This window comes from Falco rusticolus, chromosome 2 (genome assembly GCF_015220075.1).
Source record: "Falco rusticolus isolate bFalRus1 chromosome 2, bFalRus1.pri, whole genome shotgun sequence".
NCBI lineage: Eukaryota > Metazoa > Chordata > Aves > Falconiformes > Falconidae > Falco > Falco rusticolus.
In genome coordinates this window covers 4,961,846-4,982,845 of record NC_051188.1, presented here as the reverse complement: position 1 = coordinate 4,982,845, position 21,000 = coordinate 4,961,846, and the positions used below count along the sequence as shown (strand labels likewise).

Genomic DNA, 21,000 nt, shown 5'->3' with positions numbered 1-21,000 from the left:
ACACATTTTGCACATGGCAAGCAAAGCTCAGATGCTCACCCTTGTCAGTGGTGGACCTCCAACTGAGAATTTCAGAAATCCCTCTCCCTCCCAAGCCCTATCCAGCAATGTATGTAGGCACACCTTGAAGGATCCGAATCCTAGCCTGGCTTGTACTTCTCCAGAGACCTGAAAAGTCTGAGGGCTTATATGCATCACACAGCAGTGCAGCAGGGTTTTATGATGGCACTAGTCTATGCTGGTGAGTCTCTTTAGCCCCTGGCAATCCTCAAGAGCCAAGGACTGCTTTTTGTCTTGTGGACACACCACGGGAAGGTGGCTGTGAGGCAGCATCCCATTGGTATCCATGTGGCTTTTTCATTTCCAGAGCTGAATGGTCTGAAGCCAGCTGTGTGTGTCTCTGCCTCCTGAGCGTCTCACAGTTTCTAAGCCTGTTCCATCAATCTTACATTGTAACTACACATTTCTGTCGTGCTGCTTATAAATACATATTTATTGCTTATAGCAAACTTTTCTACCTACAAGTCTTTTTCATAAAGGCGAGAATATTTTTTACCACTGTTACCAGGTAGTATCTTTTTTCAAAGGTCAATCATAAATTCATTCCAGCTTGATTATTCATAGTGGCTTCTGCATAATTTCTGGCAAGTCTAGACCTGGGGATGATCTTAGAGGCTCACTGTGCTATTGCCAAGTTGCGGTCTTTTAAGGAAGGACAAGAATGGCTGTTGAGAGAGTTTACAGGAGCCTTGCATAAAAAGGCAAAATAATGGGAGAAAGTTTCAGACAGGAAGAGTGTGGGTACACAAAATACCTGGCTTAGGCATTAATCAATGTGGTGACATCTTTAACACTTTCCATGCTTTTTCATTTCAGAATAATGTACAATTCTGCTTGACATTGCAAGACAGTTAATTAGCATCCATAGGCTTATAAGTAGGATTTTACAGAACAGCCGATCAGCTGATATTATTAGTGTTCATTTTACTCTAGTTCTAGCCCCTTTTGAGATGAAGGCAGGTTTTACTAAAACAGACCTTTCAGAAAACACATCTATTAGTTACAGATTCCCACCAAGGTGGGAGTGGTAGATTGGTTTCATTTTCTTTCTTTTCAGTCTCCATGACACTTGTTCCAATACTACTAGAGTTTCTTAAGCAAATGGGATGATCAAGTGGATAGAGCCCTGTGGTGGGAATCAGGGGATGTGCTGTGCTCCTGTCTGATCTACTGGAATATTTTGTCCTGGCAGCTTTACTGCCCATCCATTTTCCCCTCTGAGAAGCAAACTTGCTTCTGTCAGTTTGTCAGATAAAATGTGATGTGTAAACACTAAGCATTGTTCTGGTGGGACAGCTCTGGAAATTGAGTTTGGAATTTGACTTTTTTCCAGTGACTCCTAAGGCCTTGGTGAACAAGTGGCAGAATAAGATTCTGGTATTCAGAAAATGTTGCTAATCAGTTGTAGAGATTTGCATAACACAACAGGGATTTGCAAAAAAAAAAAAAAAAAAAAAAAATTTGTGCTCAAGGGCACGTTCTTATCACCTGCCAGGAATCTGAAGGGAGTAATTCCTGCCTGTACAGCAATGTGCAATTTGCTAGATGGATCATTTCTGTATGGATTTTAGTACTGGCCGTGGTGAAAGAGACTACTGAATTAATGAACAAATGAGATTGGGAAAAGGTAATGGTTTGCAAAGTACTGCTCCAAGAACAGTAATGCCAGTTCCATCAGTGATGGGTACAGAAATCACTCTTCTAGTCCAGTTTTCCATTACATGGTTTAACAGCCACCTTGTACTATTGGGAAGGATAAAATGGGAAGTGTAAAGAAGTCACTCATTGATCCATCTCTTGGCTGATTCCATCCACAGCATCACAGCAGCAGCAAGGAAGAAAAAAGGAACAGAATACACCATAAAACCTTTCCTGTTCTTCCAGCTGGCCTTTGCCCACAGCAAAAGCAGACCCTGAATTATTTTTATTTTTTAAAAATCGGCAATAATTTTTAGAATAGCTGGCCATGCAGGTTTGAAATTATTTAAAAAATACCTATTTCTTGAGGAACCACAGAAGTTAATGACTTAGAGAGTTGTTTTCACAGTTAGGGAAAATCCATGCTCGTTTGAGCTTTAAACTAGTATTAGTGTATAATCAAACACAATTGCTTTCTCTAAATAAATGTTGCCCCTTCCTTTTTCCAACCAGCATTAACAAAAGAAGCAGATATGCCTGTTGCTGTGGAGATTTTGAGCCACAGACCAATCTCGATTCTTATACCTGACTTAGCTCACAAGTTACAGCAGCTGAAGCTTTTTTCCTCATGACACATTTTCTGAACATACATATGTTTTACTGAGCAAACCAGATGGAAAATCATTTGCACATGCTATAATTTCCCATCCTGTGAGTGCAATGGCCAAGTTCATCAGCATTTTTTCATCAGTTCCCTTTCTGTACACCATATTTTGTGGTGCCCATACAAAACTCTCCCACCTTTTTGTCTCTTCCCCATATCATGTAACCTTTCTCTAGCAGCTCCTGGGGGTCTTCCCTGCTCTGTTTGCAGCAGATTTGACTTCTAGTGCCACTGTGCTCTTTGTGTTCTCAGCCTTCAGTTTCCCATTTGTTCAAAGCAGTCCAAATGGCCTTTGCTTCCGTTGCCTATGCTTACATGCTCACGTGGATGGCATCAGTGACACAGTACAACAAAGGCTGAAAATTAAATCACTGTACAAAGTATAGATCTTTCCATAAATGGACACATTCAGATTACTGACCTTCTCTTTCTGTCTGTGCTGTTTTAGACCTGTGGTTGATTTTCTTATGTTTTAAATAATAGGGTTATTTCATGTCATTCAGATCAGTATTTCATATCCTTTTATTACTGGATGTGTGTACTCGCCACCAAAACTGGGAAGACGTAGAGAAACCTGTTTGATGCGTTACTACCTGAAGAGCTTTAAATGATTATAACTGTTACGAGCACATTTATATAACTTATATTGTAGTAGAAAACTATTTCTCAAAATGAGCCAGAAAGCATCTGTATGCCATTTGAGACCTTGAAATATCAGCCTAGTGGCATATTTTTGTAGGTGTGATAATCTGAGCAGTTAGTCACGAAAACACTTATAGGCACAGGTAGTATCTTTTATTAGAAGTGATATACTCGGAAAAAGTAGACAAGCTTTCTTCAAATCTGAAATGGAAACAGCAGACTTCACAGCTAAGTGCAAGTTTAGAGAAATTGCTTAGAGTTTATAACAGAGCTTAAATGAGTGTATGTATGTATGTTTGCAGGGTAAATGGCATGGAATAATGGCTACCAGAACCCTTTTGTGTGTGTGTGTGTGTCAGGACTTTTAATGTTCACACCAGAACGACCACTTTAATTATGAAGTAGCTGTATTGCTCCCAGATTCAAGAGCCTCTGTTTTCATTGACTGGAATGCCAGAATACTCAAATAGTGCCAGGTGCTGGTTTAGCTACCTTCAGGGACATGCATAATAAAAATCACAAGCATATAACAAAAAGGAAATGTCATGCCTTTTCACATTTATGTTTGCATCAGCTTCAGAATAAAAGAAAATGAAAAGAAAAAGAAAAAAAGGAGGAAAAAAAAGAAAATAAAAGAAAAATCACAAGACAGCACAGTTATTGTGTAACAGCTGACAGATTCAACCAGAACTGCCTTTGAAACAGATAAGGAACACCTTCAGGAACCTTCAGGTGCAAAACAGTTTGTCAACAGTGCCTTTACCTGTCCATCGCTAGAATCCCAAATGTAAATGAGTTTTAATGTAGCTTCTGTATACACTGAGCCTATGACAGGGACCAATGAGCTTTTGTTTTTCTTAAAGCATCTCCAAATGTGTGTTGTTTTCCCATGGGTTGTGGTGGGTTAGTTTATACCCAAAGGCACAGGGAGAGACAGCAGCTTTTTTCAGCCAGTAACACTAAAAATACAACTCATTCGTTCTGTACAAAGTCTATGTGCAGGGGACTCTTGACCGTTTAAGATATATTTGCAAATAACCCATATTTATGATTATGCATGTTAGCAATTTCAAGCATTGGCTCTTAAGCATAATTTTGTTTCTTTGATTAATTATATAAGCAGACACACAGCAAAATCCACTTACTGTCTTCACCATAAGCTCTGGGGTCTCTGAATCCAGATCTACTTGCTGTCAGGGACTTAACACTCGACAACTTCAGCATCTCAGTTTAAGTAAGAAAAGGTGAATTCTCGTTCTTATCTCTGAGGACTGGGGTCTGCAAATTGTGACTTTTATGCGCTGTCCATCACAGATAATTTAGGAGTTAAGAAACCTGGTGAAATTTGGGATATTTGGTCCCAAAGAGATTGGGAGATAGTCACCCCATATGGAAAAGCCATCTAAATTTTGCTTTCATACTTTGCACGTGAAAGTGGAAGTGAAGGAGGCAGGTGGCCCTGGAGATAAGCAGAGGAAGTTCTGCTCAACCTACCACACAGAATTGCTTCCCACCCTGATGGCACAGGCAGCTTGCGTGTCTCCTATGTGTTTTCCTATAAGAATATTCTAAATCTTCCAGTGAAACTAACAGGAAGCCTTCAAGTGTCAGTCTTTCTAGCCATCTTCTGAAGATGGGTGTGTGATGACAGCACCCATCCCTTCTAAAATAATCTAGGAAATGGAGCTTTTCCCCAAAAAGTGGGGAACCATGATTCTAGCTTCATTCAGTTTGGGTGGGATTTGCTACTTTAAGGCCTTTTGAGGATTTTAGAGGGCTCTTCATCTCAATGTACACTCCAGCAAGGTCAGGCAAGATCCAGGCTTATCTCTGATAATACTTTTCTTAGTGTTAAGAAATCAGGGAACCAGCAGGTTAAGTAGCAAGATGCTTAATGAGCACAGAAACCTACACAACTGGGTAACCCCTAGAAGTGATGAAGTTTGCTGACCATCTGGGACCTCAGGAATCTCCACAGCATCATTTACATTCATGTTGCCATCTCCTGTGATTTTTGACAGTTTATGAACAAAAGAAAACTGATGATATATAGAGCCAAAAAGTTATATATTTTGAAAAGTGTTTTTTCCACTTCTAGGCTTTTCAAGGTTTTGTGTTGTGTTGAGGTGGGGTTTTTTAAATGAAAAGCATCACTTAAAAAACTGTCCAAGTGGGGAAAAAAAAAAAAACAAAACGCCTCTTCTCTGTGCATACAGGTGCTGCACAATCAAAATTTAGGAGAGCATGGGGAAAACGTAGCTCATATGAATGTATGCAGAGATAGCCAAAAGGTAAAAATTAGGGCAAAACTGAAGCCAGAGTTGCTCGTTAAAGCATGGTAGAGCCACTGTAACGCCTGCAGAATTGCCTCAAGCTCTGTTTAGCAAGATCTTCTCCACTCCAGACATTTGGCTGACACACATGTGGACTATGTAGCAATCTGATGAAAGGCAGCTGGGTCTGCAGGGTGCTTGCAGATCAGGGTCTTTAGTTTGAAAAGAATCGTAAGAAAGAAAGTAGTTGTATAAACCATTGAACAGTGTACAGAAGGTCAAGCCTGTCAAAGAGGTCAGGCAGGTAATCCTCAAAATACAGATAAAAAGAGACCACTACGTTTCTTAGTCCATTCACCAGCCTATTGAAGCATGTTCAGTGCAGTTTAACATAAACATAAGAGAGTAGGTGTTGTTAGACCTCTAAAACTCTGGAATAGGCTGCCCAACCTAACTTATCAGGAATTTAAAATTAGACTTGTTATAGGAAGGACTTCTATGCCTTAGTGAATAACTACCTCAGAGATGGACAAGATAACCAATGAGGGCGGTTTGTTACCCAAATCATAAGGACCTTCTGCTCCCATTAACATTTTATCATGATCGAAACCATTACATTTAAAAAAGCAGGGAATAATTCACTGCTAGTATGTGAAATTACCTGTTACATGTCAGTTTTGAGGCAAACACCTTAGACCGAGAAAATAATTACCTATAAGTTGGAACACACATACAACATAGTATTTCAGCAGTCAGGAAAAAATAACGGCTATTAGTCATCTTACTTTTTTGCATAAGATCTTATCAATGTATACAAATATCTTAAGAATGAGTGTCAGGGAGGACGGGGCCAGGATCTGTTCAGTGGTGCCCAGCGACAGGACAAGGGGCAATGGGCACAAAGTGCAACACGGGAACTTCCATCTGAATGTGAGGAAAAGCTTCCTTACCTTGAGGGTGACAGAGTGCTGGGACAGGCTGCCCAAGAGAGGCTGTGGGGTCTCCTTCTCCAGAGACATTCAAATCTCACCTGGACACAGCTCTGTGCAACCTGCTCTAGGAGAACCTGCTTTAGCAGGGGGTTGGACTAGATGGTGTCCAGAGGTCCCTTCCAGTCCCAACAATTCTGTTATTCTGTGATAACCTTGATTACTATATAGTACCAGAAAGAGATTTATCCCTGTACCATAAGGGTGTAATTAACTGCTTTACAGGAGCACTGCATGGTTGGAATTATTCAGTGATGGAGAAAAGATGGTAAATCAGGTGAACCAGTAGTTTGTTGTGTTCTGGCAAAACCTGTAGCATATTTTTACAGAGTTCAGGTGTCATATTTCCAAGCACTGAATTATTTTCTAATACCGCCCTCATATTTCTAAATCAGCTTTTTCTTGAAGATAGCAGATTTCTTTAACTATCCCTCAGGAAAACAGACATGCTATGGGAATGAGAGAGAGAGATTGATAAGTGAATGGGACCATGCTTATACTTTTCTCTTGATCTAGCTCTACTTCTTATAGCTCATGCTTCTGTGAATCCTTCTCCAAACTACTGGGATTTTAATTTTTTTTACAACTAATTGTCATGTGCCTTCTATCTGTTTTGAATTATCATTACCATCCCTGTATCCAGACAATCTCTCATATTTGGGACCTTTCTTTTTATAGTGACTTGAAAAATCTCACATTTTTCATGGAGCAGGGAGCTGAACAAAAGTCAAGGTAAAGATTTTTTTCTTATAGGGCAGAAGTCAGTAAAGTAATGATTAAGGTATTTAAATTGCAGCTTTAAAGATCTTAATCAAGGCTTTGGAGAAAAAAACCCAGTAATATCAATGATATCTCTGAAATTTTCTGAAGTCTTTCTATTGCATTTGCAAGTTGGTTCGCTGTCTGGAGGAAAAATAATTGTTCCCATTTTGGGACTGGAAATGCCATTCAATAACCTGAAACTTTGCCTCTACTGATTTCCTTTTTTCTTGCAGGTGACTGTTGCTCTTTACTTGCTAATGTTATTCTAAGCCTGAAACAAATGTAAAGTAAATCACAGATTTTGGTCCAACACCAGTTTTTTTCTGGCATAATATTGTCATATTCCTGCATTACCGGCTTGGGCAATACCACTGACTGGCAGCCTTTCCCGGGAGAGAACAGCATCCTCTACAGAAGCACAGCTCTATTTTGGCTCTTTGCCTTAGCAAAAATTCAGGAAGTTTTCTGGGAAAACAAAGCTGAAGTACAGGTTTATAAGGGGGAATTTGATTAAAGCAATGAGGGCTGCACATCTTCGCAGCTTTTTCAGTAAGTGTGTGGTCTTCACTTCGACCTCCCTGGAAACATAGCACTTGTCTTACCTTCAGATTGTAGCAAAGGGACACTCTCAGCCTCTCACTGCCTACAGAACATTGTGAACAGCTCCCCTCCACAATAATTACAGCTACTCGAGCACAAACAACTTCCCTGCTCTCACAGGTTGCATTGCAAGAACACCTAATGGCTAGCCACAGGATCAAGGTCCTGCTGTTATGCTAGCTTCACATGCATACAGGGAGAAGCAGCCCATGTCTTGAAAATCCTACAGAATAAATAGACAGAAATGATCAAAACTATTGGAAGACACAGGATAAGTTTGACTTTTAATGAGCTGTGCTAGGCACAGGGTATGTGCAAGATACAAATGCATTCCTTGGGGAGCATGAGGTGGATGCTAAATGATAGCCCAATGCATAAGGATCAGACCAGATAGGTCTGAGGAGTTCTTCTCCAGGTTACAAAGCAGGTCTCTCTCAGGGTCAAAGGGAAAGGAATTACACCCACCATCAACCTGCATGCAGAGAGGTGGACTTAGGGGTCTGCAGCATGGTGCTGTGCAGAGGTGCTAGCGTGGGGTGCAGCCCCTTTAGCTTGTGCATAGAGCACATTAACTCAGGCTCAGAATCACTCCAGTACAGCCATCCTGCTTCCCATTCTGCAGGAGCCTCACATTTTCTACTGTTTTCAAGTCCAGAGGCCCAGGGCTACCTCACAGAAAGAAACTGCTATGGAAAATAATCTTTCTTCTTAATCAGATACCTTTAGAAGTCCATCTAAAAAAAAAGTCTTCTAGCACCAGATTGCCTTGATCTCTTCTCTCAGCTGAAGAAAGAGATCTTCTGAACCATGACTCTTTGATGATGAAGGGATACTGTTTGCTGTGTTTGAAATCATGCACTGGAAATAAGGTCTTCTAAAATTAAGGGAGATTGGCCATAATATAAGAAATAACAGTCACTGGACAATTATTTCCATACAATTTTAGGGATGCAAGCATCCAGCCCTAATGGGGATAAAAAGTGTGATCAGGAGGAAATTGTGCCAGTAAGAGGCTAGACAAGTATGTTCATTAGCTTTATGCAGTGCAGAAATTCAAAGCCAACAGTAATTTTAACAGAACTAGGAACAGATACAGTCTCTTTTATTCAGGCAACATTCCTCTCACCCCAGATTTCCTCCCCAGATTGCTTAGGGATATATGGGTTGGATTCTTACTGCAGTATAACTTTGATACCCCTTTGTCATGCTCCAGAGATCTGGAGCTGCGTGTTTTCCTTGGACTGTTACTTGCACTGGCAGACTATGTTTCTTCCCAAGAGAAGCATAAAATATCATTGCTACAAAGTTCTCCTTCACTGCAACTTTTATCTCCAGCTGCCTACGTGTTTAGTCTCCACTTCCATCGCTACTAGACAGCACCTCTGTCTTCGAGCTTGCCAGGGAAGTGTTAAGTCTGCACACGTGATGGGGCCTTAGGTATTGTGGAGTGAAACGAAACATCACTGCCAAAAAAGTGCCCGTGAGATTGCCTTATCTTCAGGTGGGTTCTAGACATTAAGCCCAAAGTTCATGCCACTTTTGCTTATGCACCTCAATTAGGATCACCCAAGGCTCCCTGTATAATCGATGAAGAGAAATAAGACACTCCAATTCAGACTGGAGACAGAATTAAGTGGCCTCTGGAAGATAAGGCTGTACTTCCCCTGACTGCAGGGAAACCTTATAGTGACTATACCGCACAGTGTCACATTACCCTTTCAATTCCACAGACAAGTACCAGATTTCTCTTAACAACTGCAACCTTCATTCCTTTCAAGAGATGCTCATTTGTGATTCTCTAGTTAACATTGGGAAATATGTATTTTATTCTTTATAGTTTGCCTCACCAGGTATGTATTACATACATACAATGTATGTAAACCCCATCCTCACTGGCCAGGAATGTCATAGAGTGTATCATTAATCATGAGCTGAACTTGTGGATTTTTTGGTGCTTTGGCTATAGGATGAATTAGTTTTGCTCCCTGGTACGTGGGTTCTAATGTCACACAATTTTGGTTGGTTTGTAGTGTTCCATAGGTTTGTCTCCTCTGGCACTACTTCAGAAGTTAATTTTAGAAAATTAGCGCCAACCACCCTGCAAGATATTTGTGTAAATCTTATTTGCTAGGGCAGGTGAAAAAGCCTTGTAATGACTGTGTATAATAACTGTTCCCTGCTAGGGCAACAGAGAAGAAGTTTGGAAGGCTAGTGTAAACCTTTCTGTTAGCGTTAAGGTTAGAGAAAGCAATTCCTACAAAGCCTACAGTCTGGTGTTTAAATACAGGAAAATGGATCTTTTAGGAGATTTGCATGTAATCATTTGCAGAGAACTTCATGTTTTATATCGGGTGTTTTGGATCAGATAGAGCATTAGTGTCAGATTGAGAGAGGCCACTTCACGGGCAGCTCATCAGCCTTCCTACTGATTACATTATTCTTTTACACGTTGGGTTTGAGTAAAGCTGCACAAGCTTTTGTAATGCTGATCCATAATTAGGGGCTTGCATTTTCCTTAAAACTTTAGATGATGTGAATTACTTGCATAAATATTTCTCAAGGAATGATATAAATATTCTGTGGCGATTAGGTTTATTTATACTGCCTCTGTCAGAAGAGAGTCTTTCTTTCTTGATCCTTACTTCTTTGATTTTGAAAGAGATACAAGCAATCTCCCATATACTTGGAAATTACATTACCTGCTTGTGCTTTTGAATAACAGCACAATCTCTTCCTTGGAGACCGATGTTTCAGAAAATCGTGTAGCTAACTTATACAATCTGTTTCTACTGTTGTGCCTACAAATGAGCAAGCTGAGTATCCGGCTCAGGCAATTGCCCGTGTAATTTTCTGAAAATCTGCCATATTATTTTCTTGTGTTGGCAAAAAAATTATAAGTGCGGCTGTGCCGCTCCAGAGAACCCCAAGCCCCGGAGGAACTGCATTTCAGAAGGGAACAATTTCCTCCCTGCTCCTCTCCATCTTGCTCAATGGATAATTGTTTTCTGCTGGTTTGGGTCAGGTTAGTAACCTCAGGAGCTGTGGGAAAGGAGATCTGAGGTCTGGGTTATTTCTTGTCCCATTCTACCTTCTGCTTCATTTGGAGAATAATTGCACAAGGCCTAACCGCTTGGTCCATGAGTTCTGCTGGGACAGAGGAAGGGAACAGAATACAGTTGTGTTGCTCTTACACAACCCAGCATCACATCGTCCCTCACACAGCTGCCACCATTCCGGACATTTTCCACCCGAAGGGAGGTCTGCCCTGTATGAGCAAGAATGTTCCTGAGTTCCTGCTGATGGTGACTTTGTGACTTCCTTGCTAGAAACTATACCATCCTGGCAAACGGATAAAAAAAAATATTGCATATCTTCACAGCACGGGGCGGGGGTGGGGGTGGGGGTGGGGGGTGGGGAGCACAGTTTGCAAGAGTAACACAAATCACCTGCAAGGCAGGTGAAGTTCATGTAACATGTGTTCTGCATACTCCACTTCAGTCCAAGTGAATTTATTCATTTCTTCTTAACCTTGCATGGCCCTTTTTTCCCAATATACCAGTCTTCATACAGGGCATGTGATTATTTCTCATTTTTGAGGCTAAACTACTCATTTCTTAATTTTGGTGACATGGCAGCTGCCCAGGTTTTTCTTGTTAAGATGATATTAATTCGTCCCCTTTATTTCATTTATTTTCCCCTCTGGCTCTGTAGCTATAAATCAAATGCACAAAATTAAATTAAATAAAATAAACATAAATGCAGGTGGAAATTCAGGAAATATAAATAACTAAAAGTAGTTTTCCAAGACTGCTTTTTTAATCAGTTCTAAACACAAGATATATATTCCCTGTTGAACTAAGAATGTTGTGACCACCTATTGTTAAAGAACTGCAATAAATCTGTGCAACAATTCCTTACTCCTATGATTCACTGACATGTTTTGCCAGACAGCTAGTTGAGCTTGCTCTTTTTCCAGAGGTGTTTTATACTGTCCACAGGAAAGGCACGATATGCTGCCATGAAAAAGGCATGAATGCTGTTTGTCCCTTAGGAAAAATCCTTTCTCTGTCTCTGAGAGAGCAAAGCTCCTGGATGCTGGAACAGTCTTTCGCCATGTGATAATTAGGGCTTATCTTGAAATAGTTCATTCCCCTTCACCTTGAAAAGCAAAATGCCAGATACTCTCCCACTCCCCTCCTCAAGCCAATAGGATCGCTGATGTCCTGAAATACCAGTGTAGCAAATCACTGCCTATTATATTCTGTGGGGAACTGAACACTGCCAGGCAGGCAATGTCCTTCCCACCTTGTCCCATGTGTCAGCAATCCATCTCAGAGGGGCTGCTTGGGATGTCCTGGTACCCACTCCACTTGCCATTTTTCCAATATAGCTCTTTCATGTAAGAAGATCCCAACCCTACAGTACTGCTTCATGCTTGTGGGGTTTCAATCAATAAGATGTGTTGTGGGATGAAGTTGCCTGAGTTTTAGATTTATTTATTAATTAATTTCTTTTATCAGAGAGAGGTAGCTAAGCATTTCTGTTGCATAAGCAGGTGATGGTTTTCTCCAGCGCAAGACTAGCTACAGTTTCAATATAGATCAGTAAGATTTAGTTTCAATGTCAATAAAAATCACTCAAAACCACTGCGCAAAGTGAGGGGAAGACAGAAAAAGAAGTGCATCTGTTTCCACTCTTTTTCTTTTGACAGGATAATGCACCCACCCAGCACACTACAGAATACACTCTGCTATCATTTACACAGCCTCCCTATGAGCCCACAACACATACCAGTGCCCTACATTTTAAAGGCCAGAGCTGTATTGTGATATCTTTTGTTAGTAATGGTGCTTACCGTTACTGGTGCACCGGTACCACCATTTGAAACCTCCATATTTTCAGGTTGTACAAAGGCCAAGCATTTTCAGTGGTATGACTTAATGCAAAAGTTCTTAGGTGAGAACTACTGTAGTTGCTGTACTGAGAAGGTAATTGTGCTGACAGTACTTCTGCCCACACTCTGTCCTTCCTTTATGGCAGGAATTCTGCTAATTTAAAATATTTTGAGTGTGGAAAACAGCTTTGTAGAGTATTTTGGTGGCTAGAGATACAGTATGCAGATACAGAAAAAACCAGAATGTTGAATCAAATTAATTCACTTCTCTGCGCCTCAGTTTCCTTAATTGTCAGAAGTGTAAGTCTGCTCCCCAGTCAATCTAATTTTGTCAGCCAAACTGATAACAGATCCCAATAGATCTGATAACAGGATTTAAAATCTTACCTACTCAATGCTTGTAAAGCTCTTAAATATTCTTGATTGAAGTTTGACACAAGAAGGTACTATGGGAAAAAAACTGTATTAATTATTATTTTTATTGATTTCAGATAATACCATTCTGGGTATATTGAACACTGTTAAATCCTGTTGCTTTGTTGTATCAGTTCTGTGAAAAGTCAGCATTTGTATATCCACTCTTCTCCACCTCTTCTGGGACAAATTGTAAACATATGAGTATAATCCACCGAATATAGTCTATGAAACAATTTACTGTCCTTCATTTAAAAGTACCTCCTTGAGTATTCTATATTTTTGGCAGCCTTTCTATTCACACTAGCTTGAATACACCCGTTTTAAATCAGCCCTTGATCTCTGAAGGCCAAATCCTGCAAGAGACAGAGTAATTCTAGAAACACACACAGTCTGAAATATTACAGCCAAATGTGTAGCATAAACTGAAGGCATGTTTATTGTTTGTCTTTCTTTTCCCTAACTATTTAGAGTCTGCTCTGGCTGTCTTTTCCCTAAATTTAAAGCTGTTGCCTGAATTTTGCAGAGTTCTTTCGTTAAGTTGGGGAACAGATTCTTCGCGTTAATCTATTTCCAAAGTTTGTGTTTCGTAAGTGCTTTCATAAATCTACCAGAGACTGTAAGATATCTTCCCAATTTTTTAAAATCTTAATCTGAAATACTGGTACATAGATAAAATAAAAGTTTATGTTCGGTTTTCCTCTGAATATGTGCAAGTAACGTATCATCCATACAGAGACATTCAACTTATATTATTCCTGCCTCAAGTCCAAAGAACATAATTTTGACTGTTCACTGCAAGCGGATATACAAGATTGTTACAAATTGATGCCAAGGGGCCCATACTTGGAATCCGTTTTGTTTTTCTTTGAGTTAGCTTCCAAATTGCAAGAGTGTGCATAATGAATGTGTTATCTAGTCCTTCTGTTTTGTATTTTTGAAGGAGAAACAGCACATACTGCAAAGTGACTTGGCCTACTTGTTCAGGTTCCATAGCAACCCAGGATTGCTGCGAATTCATTTTGTACTAATCAATTAGAAATTTTGCTCTGGCAGCTGGAATGAAAGTTTACAGGCCGAATCCTGCTTGTTTTACTTGGACCTGCAGCTGCAGTAAATTCAATGAGATACTTGTCTGAGAAGGATACGCACTTGTATATTTCATTTTTCTGTTGGTTTATTTTTTGCAAAAAGGTCAGATTTAATTTTTGGGTTTCTGTCCAAGCAGAGAAAAGGAGGCAATCTCTTAAAGGTTCCACAACTTAAGACATCCCTGTTTTACAAATAGAGTGGCTGATATGTTAAGAAGAAAGGTATTGCTTTGCTCCCCATATGTTTTAATTGGATGTTGTCAGCACAGAAGACCAGTGCACACCTTCCATCCAGCAGCTTGTCAAATCTCCAATATCTCCAAATGTCGTCCACACCAATATTGTGTGCCAGAAAGAAAATTTTCCAGGGAACACAGTGGTATGTGCCAGTAGCCTTCACAGTGGCGCAGCCCTCAGTAATGTAGTTAGTACTCACGATTCCTAGGGAACCTTCCCTTGTAAAGGTCAGCTCATGCACTGCTGGAAGTGTGTGTAACAACGGGAACTTCTCATGTGCACTCTGAAATGGCACAGTCGATTAAAATCCAAAATTTCCATAACAAAGGTTTCAGGCTTTTTCATAATTTCTCTTTTATCCTTGCCAAAACTGCAATACTGGGAGATGGTAAAAGCTCATACCGAAAAACCCAACCTGCAACCATGTGGAAATGGCAGAAGGTTTCTGATGTGGGCTAACAAAAGCACTGACTTTTGGCTTTAGGGTTATGATTCCAAATTCAGCTCATTCTGCTCCTGGTCTTTATGTTCAGACTACAGACTACATGTACAGATATGCCAAGCGTTCTGTCTGACCAAAACACAGGGACAGCATTGCGGGTCTACTGTAATTTACCACACAAATTTTTGTCACAGGTAGTCACACCATTAACCTCCTTTGTAAGCATTTTTACTGCTCTTTGGGTGAGTCAGAGATGAGAAAAATTTTTTTAAATAATCTAGTTTGTCTCTCTTAATGGCTCGAAGAATGTGTTGTCCCGTTACAAAGCACTCTGAAAAACTGTATGGGTCTATAGGAAGACATAGGTTTAACACCTTTCCATTTCACTCATCATCATGCTAGATTCAGGCTCTGACCATACTATCTTGTTTTGTTAGAAATGCACAGCAAATCAAAGTCATGATTTAAACTTTATTACATGTCAGGGATCATCAAATCTCCATTGCAGCAAAGAGGATGACGCAAAGTAGACTTTGCTCTTTTCAAGTGCACATCAGAGTTAGAGCTGAATCTCTATTTGCACGTCAGGGTCTGTGACAGGGAAAGCCGTGCTCATCCACTTGCACAAGCTCCCTTTTTTGCTGTCTCTCTCCAGCTCCTACCAGTAGTTAACACAATGGGAAGGTTACAGCTCTGGCACCGCAAAAAGGATCAGGGAGTGTGAAGTGGGCTGCAGATTCCTTAAAAGCTGCATTCCTAAAGGAGGAAGTTCTTTGTTTGGAGGGTTGTCAGAAAGAACAAGACCGGCACAACTCTACTGCTGACCATAACAAAACGCACAGGGCTCACTACTTCTGCACTCAGTCTGCACGCTGCCCAGACTGCAGTTCATGCAAGAAAGCGTAGGGTCTCTACCAAGACTGGCTTCTCCTTTGGGTGACCACAGTCACTTGAGTGTCTCTGAGCACAGGTACAGTCCTATATTCTCCCCAGTTCCCAGGCTTTGCCTCCCACACCACAATTTCTGCTCTGATTATAATTCACAATTTATAAGATCTGCATATGCCAGGGAGGTGACAACCAAGGGCTTGTCATGAGAAAAACTGATGACCAAGGTGGAAGGAAACTTAGCAGAACCAGCTTTGGGGGATTTAAATGTTAAACCCACTTTATTGTTTTGGGTTTGTGTCCTTTTCTAAAGTGTTCATATTGTGTTTCATAAGAAATATTGTACAGCTATGTTGTGTGCTATGTTATGTTCAAAATGTATTTTTTTAGAAACAGATCATTTTTTACGTTTGCTAGTTTTCTTGTGCTGACTGTTATTCTTTTATTTTGATGGATTTTGCATGATAACATTTCAGTATTTGGGAAAATATGGGAGATTAATCATTATGACTTCCAGATCAAATGTATCAAGGGGAAAACCTCATGTTTAAATGCATTGTCCTGTATTTTAACCTATTATATGTCTGTGTTCATATTCCCCCTGTTTTTATTGATGTACTGCACATATCTGACCTCCACGTTTGCCCAATAGTTTTTTCACCAGTTTGGGGGTTCTGATTTCCCAGTTTTGCTTAAAAATCTGATTGGAATAAGACCCTGATAACCATTATTTACAGTGTGCTTTTTGAATTGGATCTACTTAACCTCCATGTACCTTATCCAATTTCCTTGCAGCCAGTAGGTCTCCCTCGATCAGACACAGCTTTATGTAAAATATTATCTAAGAACCTAATTTGCTGCATTTCTTATGATTTAATCAATGAAATGACACTGCACAGAGCTTTGCTTCTGCCCTGTGTCAGCACGTTGGTTCGCTGACATGCTTCAACACCACATAGTGATGCCTGGCGCCCTCCTCCACCTTCTGCCCGCCTGAGGGAGGTTTCGGGCTGTTTGCCTTATAAACTCGATAAGGGAATGGTTAAACCCAATCCCCAAAAGGACCTTACCCTTTTCACACAAAATCAGAAATAATTTACCTCACAACACGTCAGGCAAAAGTTTTCCCTTTAGCACAACGCTGCCCGGCGTCGATGCTCGTCTTCGCTGACAGCAAGTACCCGCTCTGTGGCACGAAGCATCTCTCACACCAGGGGCTCCCTCCAAAACCAAAATTACAAAAAAAATTCGGATGGATACGAGTTTTAAGGGAGGGTCACCGCCCGGGGGACAGCGACGCCCCCTCAGCGCCGGCGGGCAGATATGTGCAGTCGGACCCCCTCAGGCTGGGCTGCCCCTTCGGGGCAGGCGTCGAGGGGGGCAGCCTTCCCTCGTTCCTCGGCTCAACATTTTTGTCTCTCTGTCTGTGTTTTGTCGGGTTTATTTGTTTACTTTATTTCTTTTTTGTTTTTGTGTGTGTGTGTCTTTCTCACCCCCCACCCCACCCCCCACCCCCCTTTTCTCTCTGTGTGTCCGTGTGTGTTTGTGGCCCGCAGGTCCTCCCCTGCGTTGTTCGTCCGCCTCCTCCACCCCCCCCGAGCAGTCCCCCTCCCCTCCCCCCTCGCCGTCGGCCAATGAGGGCCCGGGGCGGTTGCTGGGCAACGGCGCGGCCCAGCCGGCCGCGGACTCTGACTCTGAGGAAGAGTTTGTCCCTAATTCATTCTTAGTTAAAAGTGGCTCTGGAAACCTCTGTGTCGCCGCCAACGGTGAGTGACTTCTCTCTCTACATACTTTTCTCGCTGGTCCGACAGCCGTGCGCGGGGATGGAGGTTGGCTTGAGGTTGCGGATGTGCCCTTTGGGTTGGTTTGGGGATTTTGTTTAAAAATAAATAAGTAATTTGGGGAGAGGGGTTAAGGGGAATGGTGGTGGTGGTGGTGGGGAAATCACCTCATAAAGCTTGCAAAACGCAGTGTTGGAAAGGTTCATGCTGGCTGCTGCGCGTGTTGCTGGGTGGCTGTGGTGAGGGATGAGCCACCCACGGTGGTACCTGGGCAGAGCTCCAGAAACTTCCCTGAGTTGAAGGCTGGAGCACTCTCCCCTGTTCTTTGGGTGTTTTTGGTTTTTTGGTTGTTTTTGTTTTGGTTTGTTGGTTTTTTTTTTTTTTTTTTGGGGGGGTGTGTGATTTTGTTGGGCTTTTTAATTTTTCTTTTTTTAAAAAAAACTCCTGACTGAGAAACTCACCAAAGAAACACCCTTCTCTGTGGGGGTGGCCAGGTGCAGCGGGGGGGCTGAGGGGAGGGCGGCCAGGTGGGTCCTGCCACCGCAGCCCCTCAGCACCTGAGAGCGGCCTGGAGCTCCCGCTGCTGTCACCGACCTGTCACCAAAGGGGTTGTATAGATGGAAAAGGCAATGCTGAAAACTTGGGAGTTTCCTTGTGAGTTGTGACAGTAGCATCAGCACCCTGTGCTCAGCCTCAGAGGCCAGAGGAGGCTGTCTGCGTCCATGCCTCCCTCAGAGGTGGCTGAGAGATACAGGGTAAGTATTTGAGGCAGCAGCACAACCCAGTGCTTCTGGGATGCTCTAAGACTCCCCAACGGGGAGCTGAGGGTGCTTAGCACCACCGGATGGACTGTGCTGCTTAAACAATTTCAGGAAGAGGAATGAGATTCACAGCTCTCTGCTGCAAAGACAATGAGTCATAAACAGAGAGGTAGCGCTCATTGGCAAAGAAATGTGAAATTTCATCAAGGGTAGTGTAACCTGACGAAGTGCAGATTACAGCAGTGGAATAGCAGTGGCCACTCAGGCCGCTGCCATCCGGCTTGAGTGATAATTGCTCACAGGTCTGATTTATGATGAAGGAGAAGGCATTCAAAGATATCTTGAAAGAGAGAAAGAAAGGTGAGAGAGAGGTTTACTGCAGCTGGCAACAGCTTAAAGGCATTTATGTTAAGCTTCTAAGAAGGTTTCTTAGTATGCTGTTATCTCCAAGTAAGGAAAGAAAGTTTGACATTTAATTTGTGTCTCCCTCCACCAACCCCACCACCCCCCATGTTTCCCTCTTCTTTTCTTTTGTTGGATTTGTTATGGTAAAAACTAACTTTACCTTCAGAGGAGGAGGTTATCTCCTCTGGATTGTCATCCTAAGGAGAGTAGGGAGAAATACAGTGTCATATTCATTGGGGAAACTGCTTAAAATTCATATCCTCTGTTCAGCATCCCCCCTCCCCTCCCACCCTGTAACACACACACATCTGACTCCTTGCAGTCGCAGTACATTGAAATTTGAAGTCATGTAGATGACCCTCTTGTTGGAAGCAAAGACAAACTCGTGCTCCACCCCATGTTTTCAACATTGAAATGTGCATATTATCTTTGTTCATTTAGGGAATATATATATACACATACATGCACACTCTCAGGTAAAAAGAGGGAAGAAAGAGAAAGCAAGTGAGATTAAAGACCTTAATCTCTTCTTTTACTAATTAGCTGAACAACAGAGAAAGCAGTGTTCAGAGTCCGCAGTGGCTTGACGACATTATTGTATTATTGATGTGCTGGTGAGTTAGAGTTTAGGCTTTTCAGCTGCCTGCTTATTTATGCTCTTTTTTCTCAGTGCTTTTTGCATTGGCTTGTAGACATACTACATTCCCTGAGGCCTTCTTTGTGTGTAGGATTCAGCAGGTTGGTAATAAATATGTCCCACACAAAGACAGGGCGTCTGGGGTCTCATTTGCGTGCTTATTCTAGTTGTTCAGTAATCAGAAGTGCAGGTAATGCCAGCACACTGGTGACCTGTTAGGATCAGCTCAGCATCACACTGCTATCAGGAGGAAAACAAAGGTGACTTATTATGCCACCTATCAACCCATAATCTGAGAGTCCACATGAATAAGAAGTACAGACTATACAAGCCCATCATGTCTAAAACCCACAGACTCTTCTGGCTTCTGTAAATGGATCTAATTGCTTTAGTTCCTTAAGGTTCTGTTTCTACCAGGCTTAGTCAGCTTAAACTTTAAATGACAAAGGCAGGTCTTTATGTTCCTTAAATAGTGAAAATTAGTAAAAGCTTATTTTGGTTAGGACTAAGTTTAATACAGTTAGAGCACTCATTCTCAGAGAATAGTAGCTGTCTCAACAGCAGGACAGCCCGAGAATGCTGTCCAAAGGATTTGTGTTGCACTTTTTAATTGATTGTGGCTAGGTTTTCCTTCCACAGCTGTGTAAACTCAGCCTTAGAGAAGTCCATCCAAAGTAAGTAACACCCAGGGAGCAGCACCGCTGTTACAAATCCCCATGTAAATTGGAAATATAATGCACATGGAACTCAAGAAACATGCTACTTTTTGAAGATATAGTAGGCTATTCTTTATCTAAGTTCCTTTCATTCCAGAAAGGTAATAATGCCTACAGTATTATTTCTACGCTTCCAGGAAAATGTCCAACTAAACTTTAAAATAAAGGCTGGAAAAAACTAATAAGTGTATAAATATGCAGGCGTCTTAGGGCTTCTATTTTTCTATTGGATGTATTACAAGCCATTGTTTGGGTTTTTTTCTTATAAGGTAAAAGTAATCTAGAACATTAAAAGTTCCCTATTTTTATTGTACCTATACTATCAGCAGGCACTTATTTTTAAGGAAAAATAACTTTCCAGACTTGGGACATTTTTGCTTTTGTTTTTATTTATGTCAACTCCAGAAAATTACTCAAAGTAGCTAGGATGTGAATGTCTCCATGTCATAGAATTATAGAATGGTTTGAGTTGGAAGGGACCTTCAAAGGTCATCTAGTCCTACTTGCCTGCCATGGGCAAGGACATCTTCTACCAGACCAGGTTGCTCAAAGTCCTGTCAAACCTGGCCTTGAACAGTTCCAGGCATAGGGCATCCACAACTTCTCTAAGCAACCTGTTGCATGTCTCACCACTCTCATAGTAAATAATGACTCCCTGATATGAAATCTAAGTCTATCCTTTTTTAGTTTAATACTGTTACCCCTTGCTCTGTCACTACAGGCCCTGGTAAAAAGTATATCTCCATGTTCCTTTAAGTATTGAAAAGTTGCACAGAGACTTCCCTTCTCCAGGCTAAACAACCCAGCTTTCTCAAATATCTCAAGGTGTTTCCTTTCAGGAACTTGGAAATATCCTGGTTTGAGGATTTCAGCACTAGGCTGCCTTGGGTATATTGGTGAATATTCAGAAACACTAATGAGTTCGTCAGGTTTCTCATCAGTCAGTATATGTATATACTGGTATGTGGGTATATATGTATGTATATGACTGATGAGAAGCCAGAACTGTCTGAAGACATCCAACTTGTAATCTGATTGTTTTAAGAAACGTGCAAATGCTGTGTTGGGTCAGGACATTGGTCCATGTAGGCAGTGGTATGGAAGGA

At 41.4% G+C, this 21,000-nt stretch overlaps 1 protein-coding gene across 6 annotated transcripts in view; it reads left to right on the top strand.

Annotated features, from left to right (window-relative positions):
* TENM4 (teneurin transmembrane protein 4) overlaps positions 1 to 21,000 on the top strand; it is a 358,119-nt gene that overhangs the window by 68,852 nt on the left and 268,267 nt on the right. For 4 of the 6 annotated variants that reach the window (XM_037377893.1, XM_037377894.1, XM_037377891.1 and 1 more), the window contains exon 3: positions 17,151 to 17,360. The exons of the other annotated variants lie outside the window; for them this stretch is intronic. In XM_037377893.1, the coding sequence (XP_037233790.1) occupies positions 17,151 to 17,360 (210 nt within the window). The remainder of the gene's footprint in view (positions 1 to 17,150; positions 17,361 to 21,000) is intronic. 6 annotated transcript variants of the gene reach the window in all.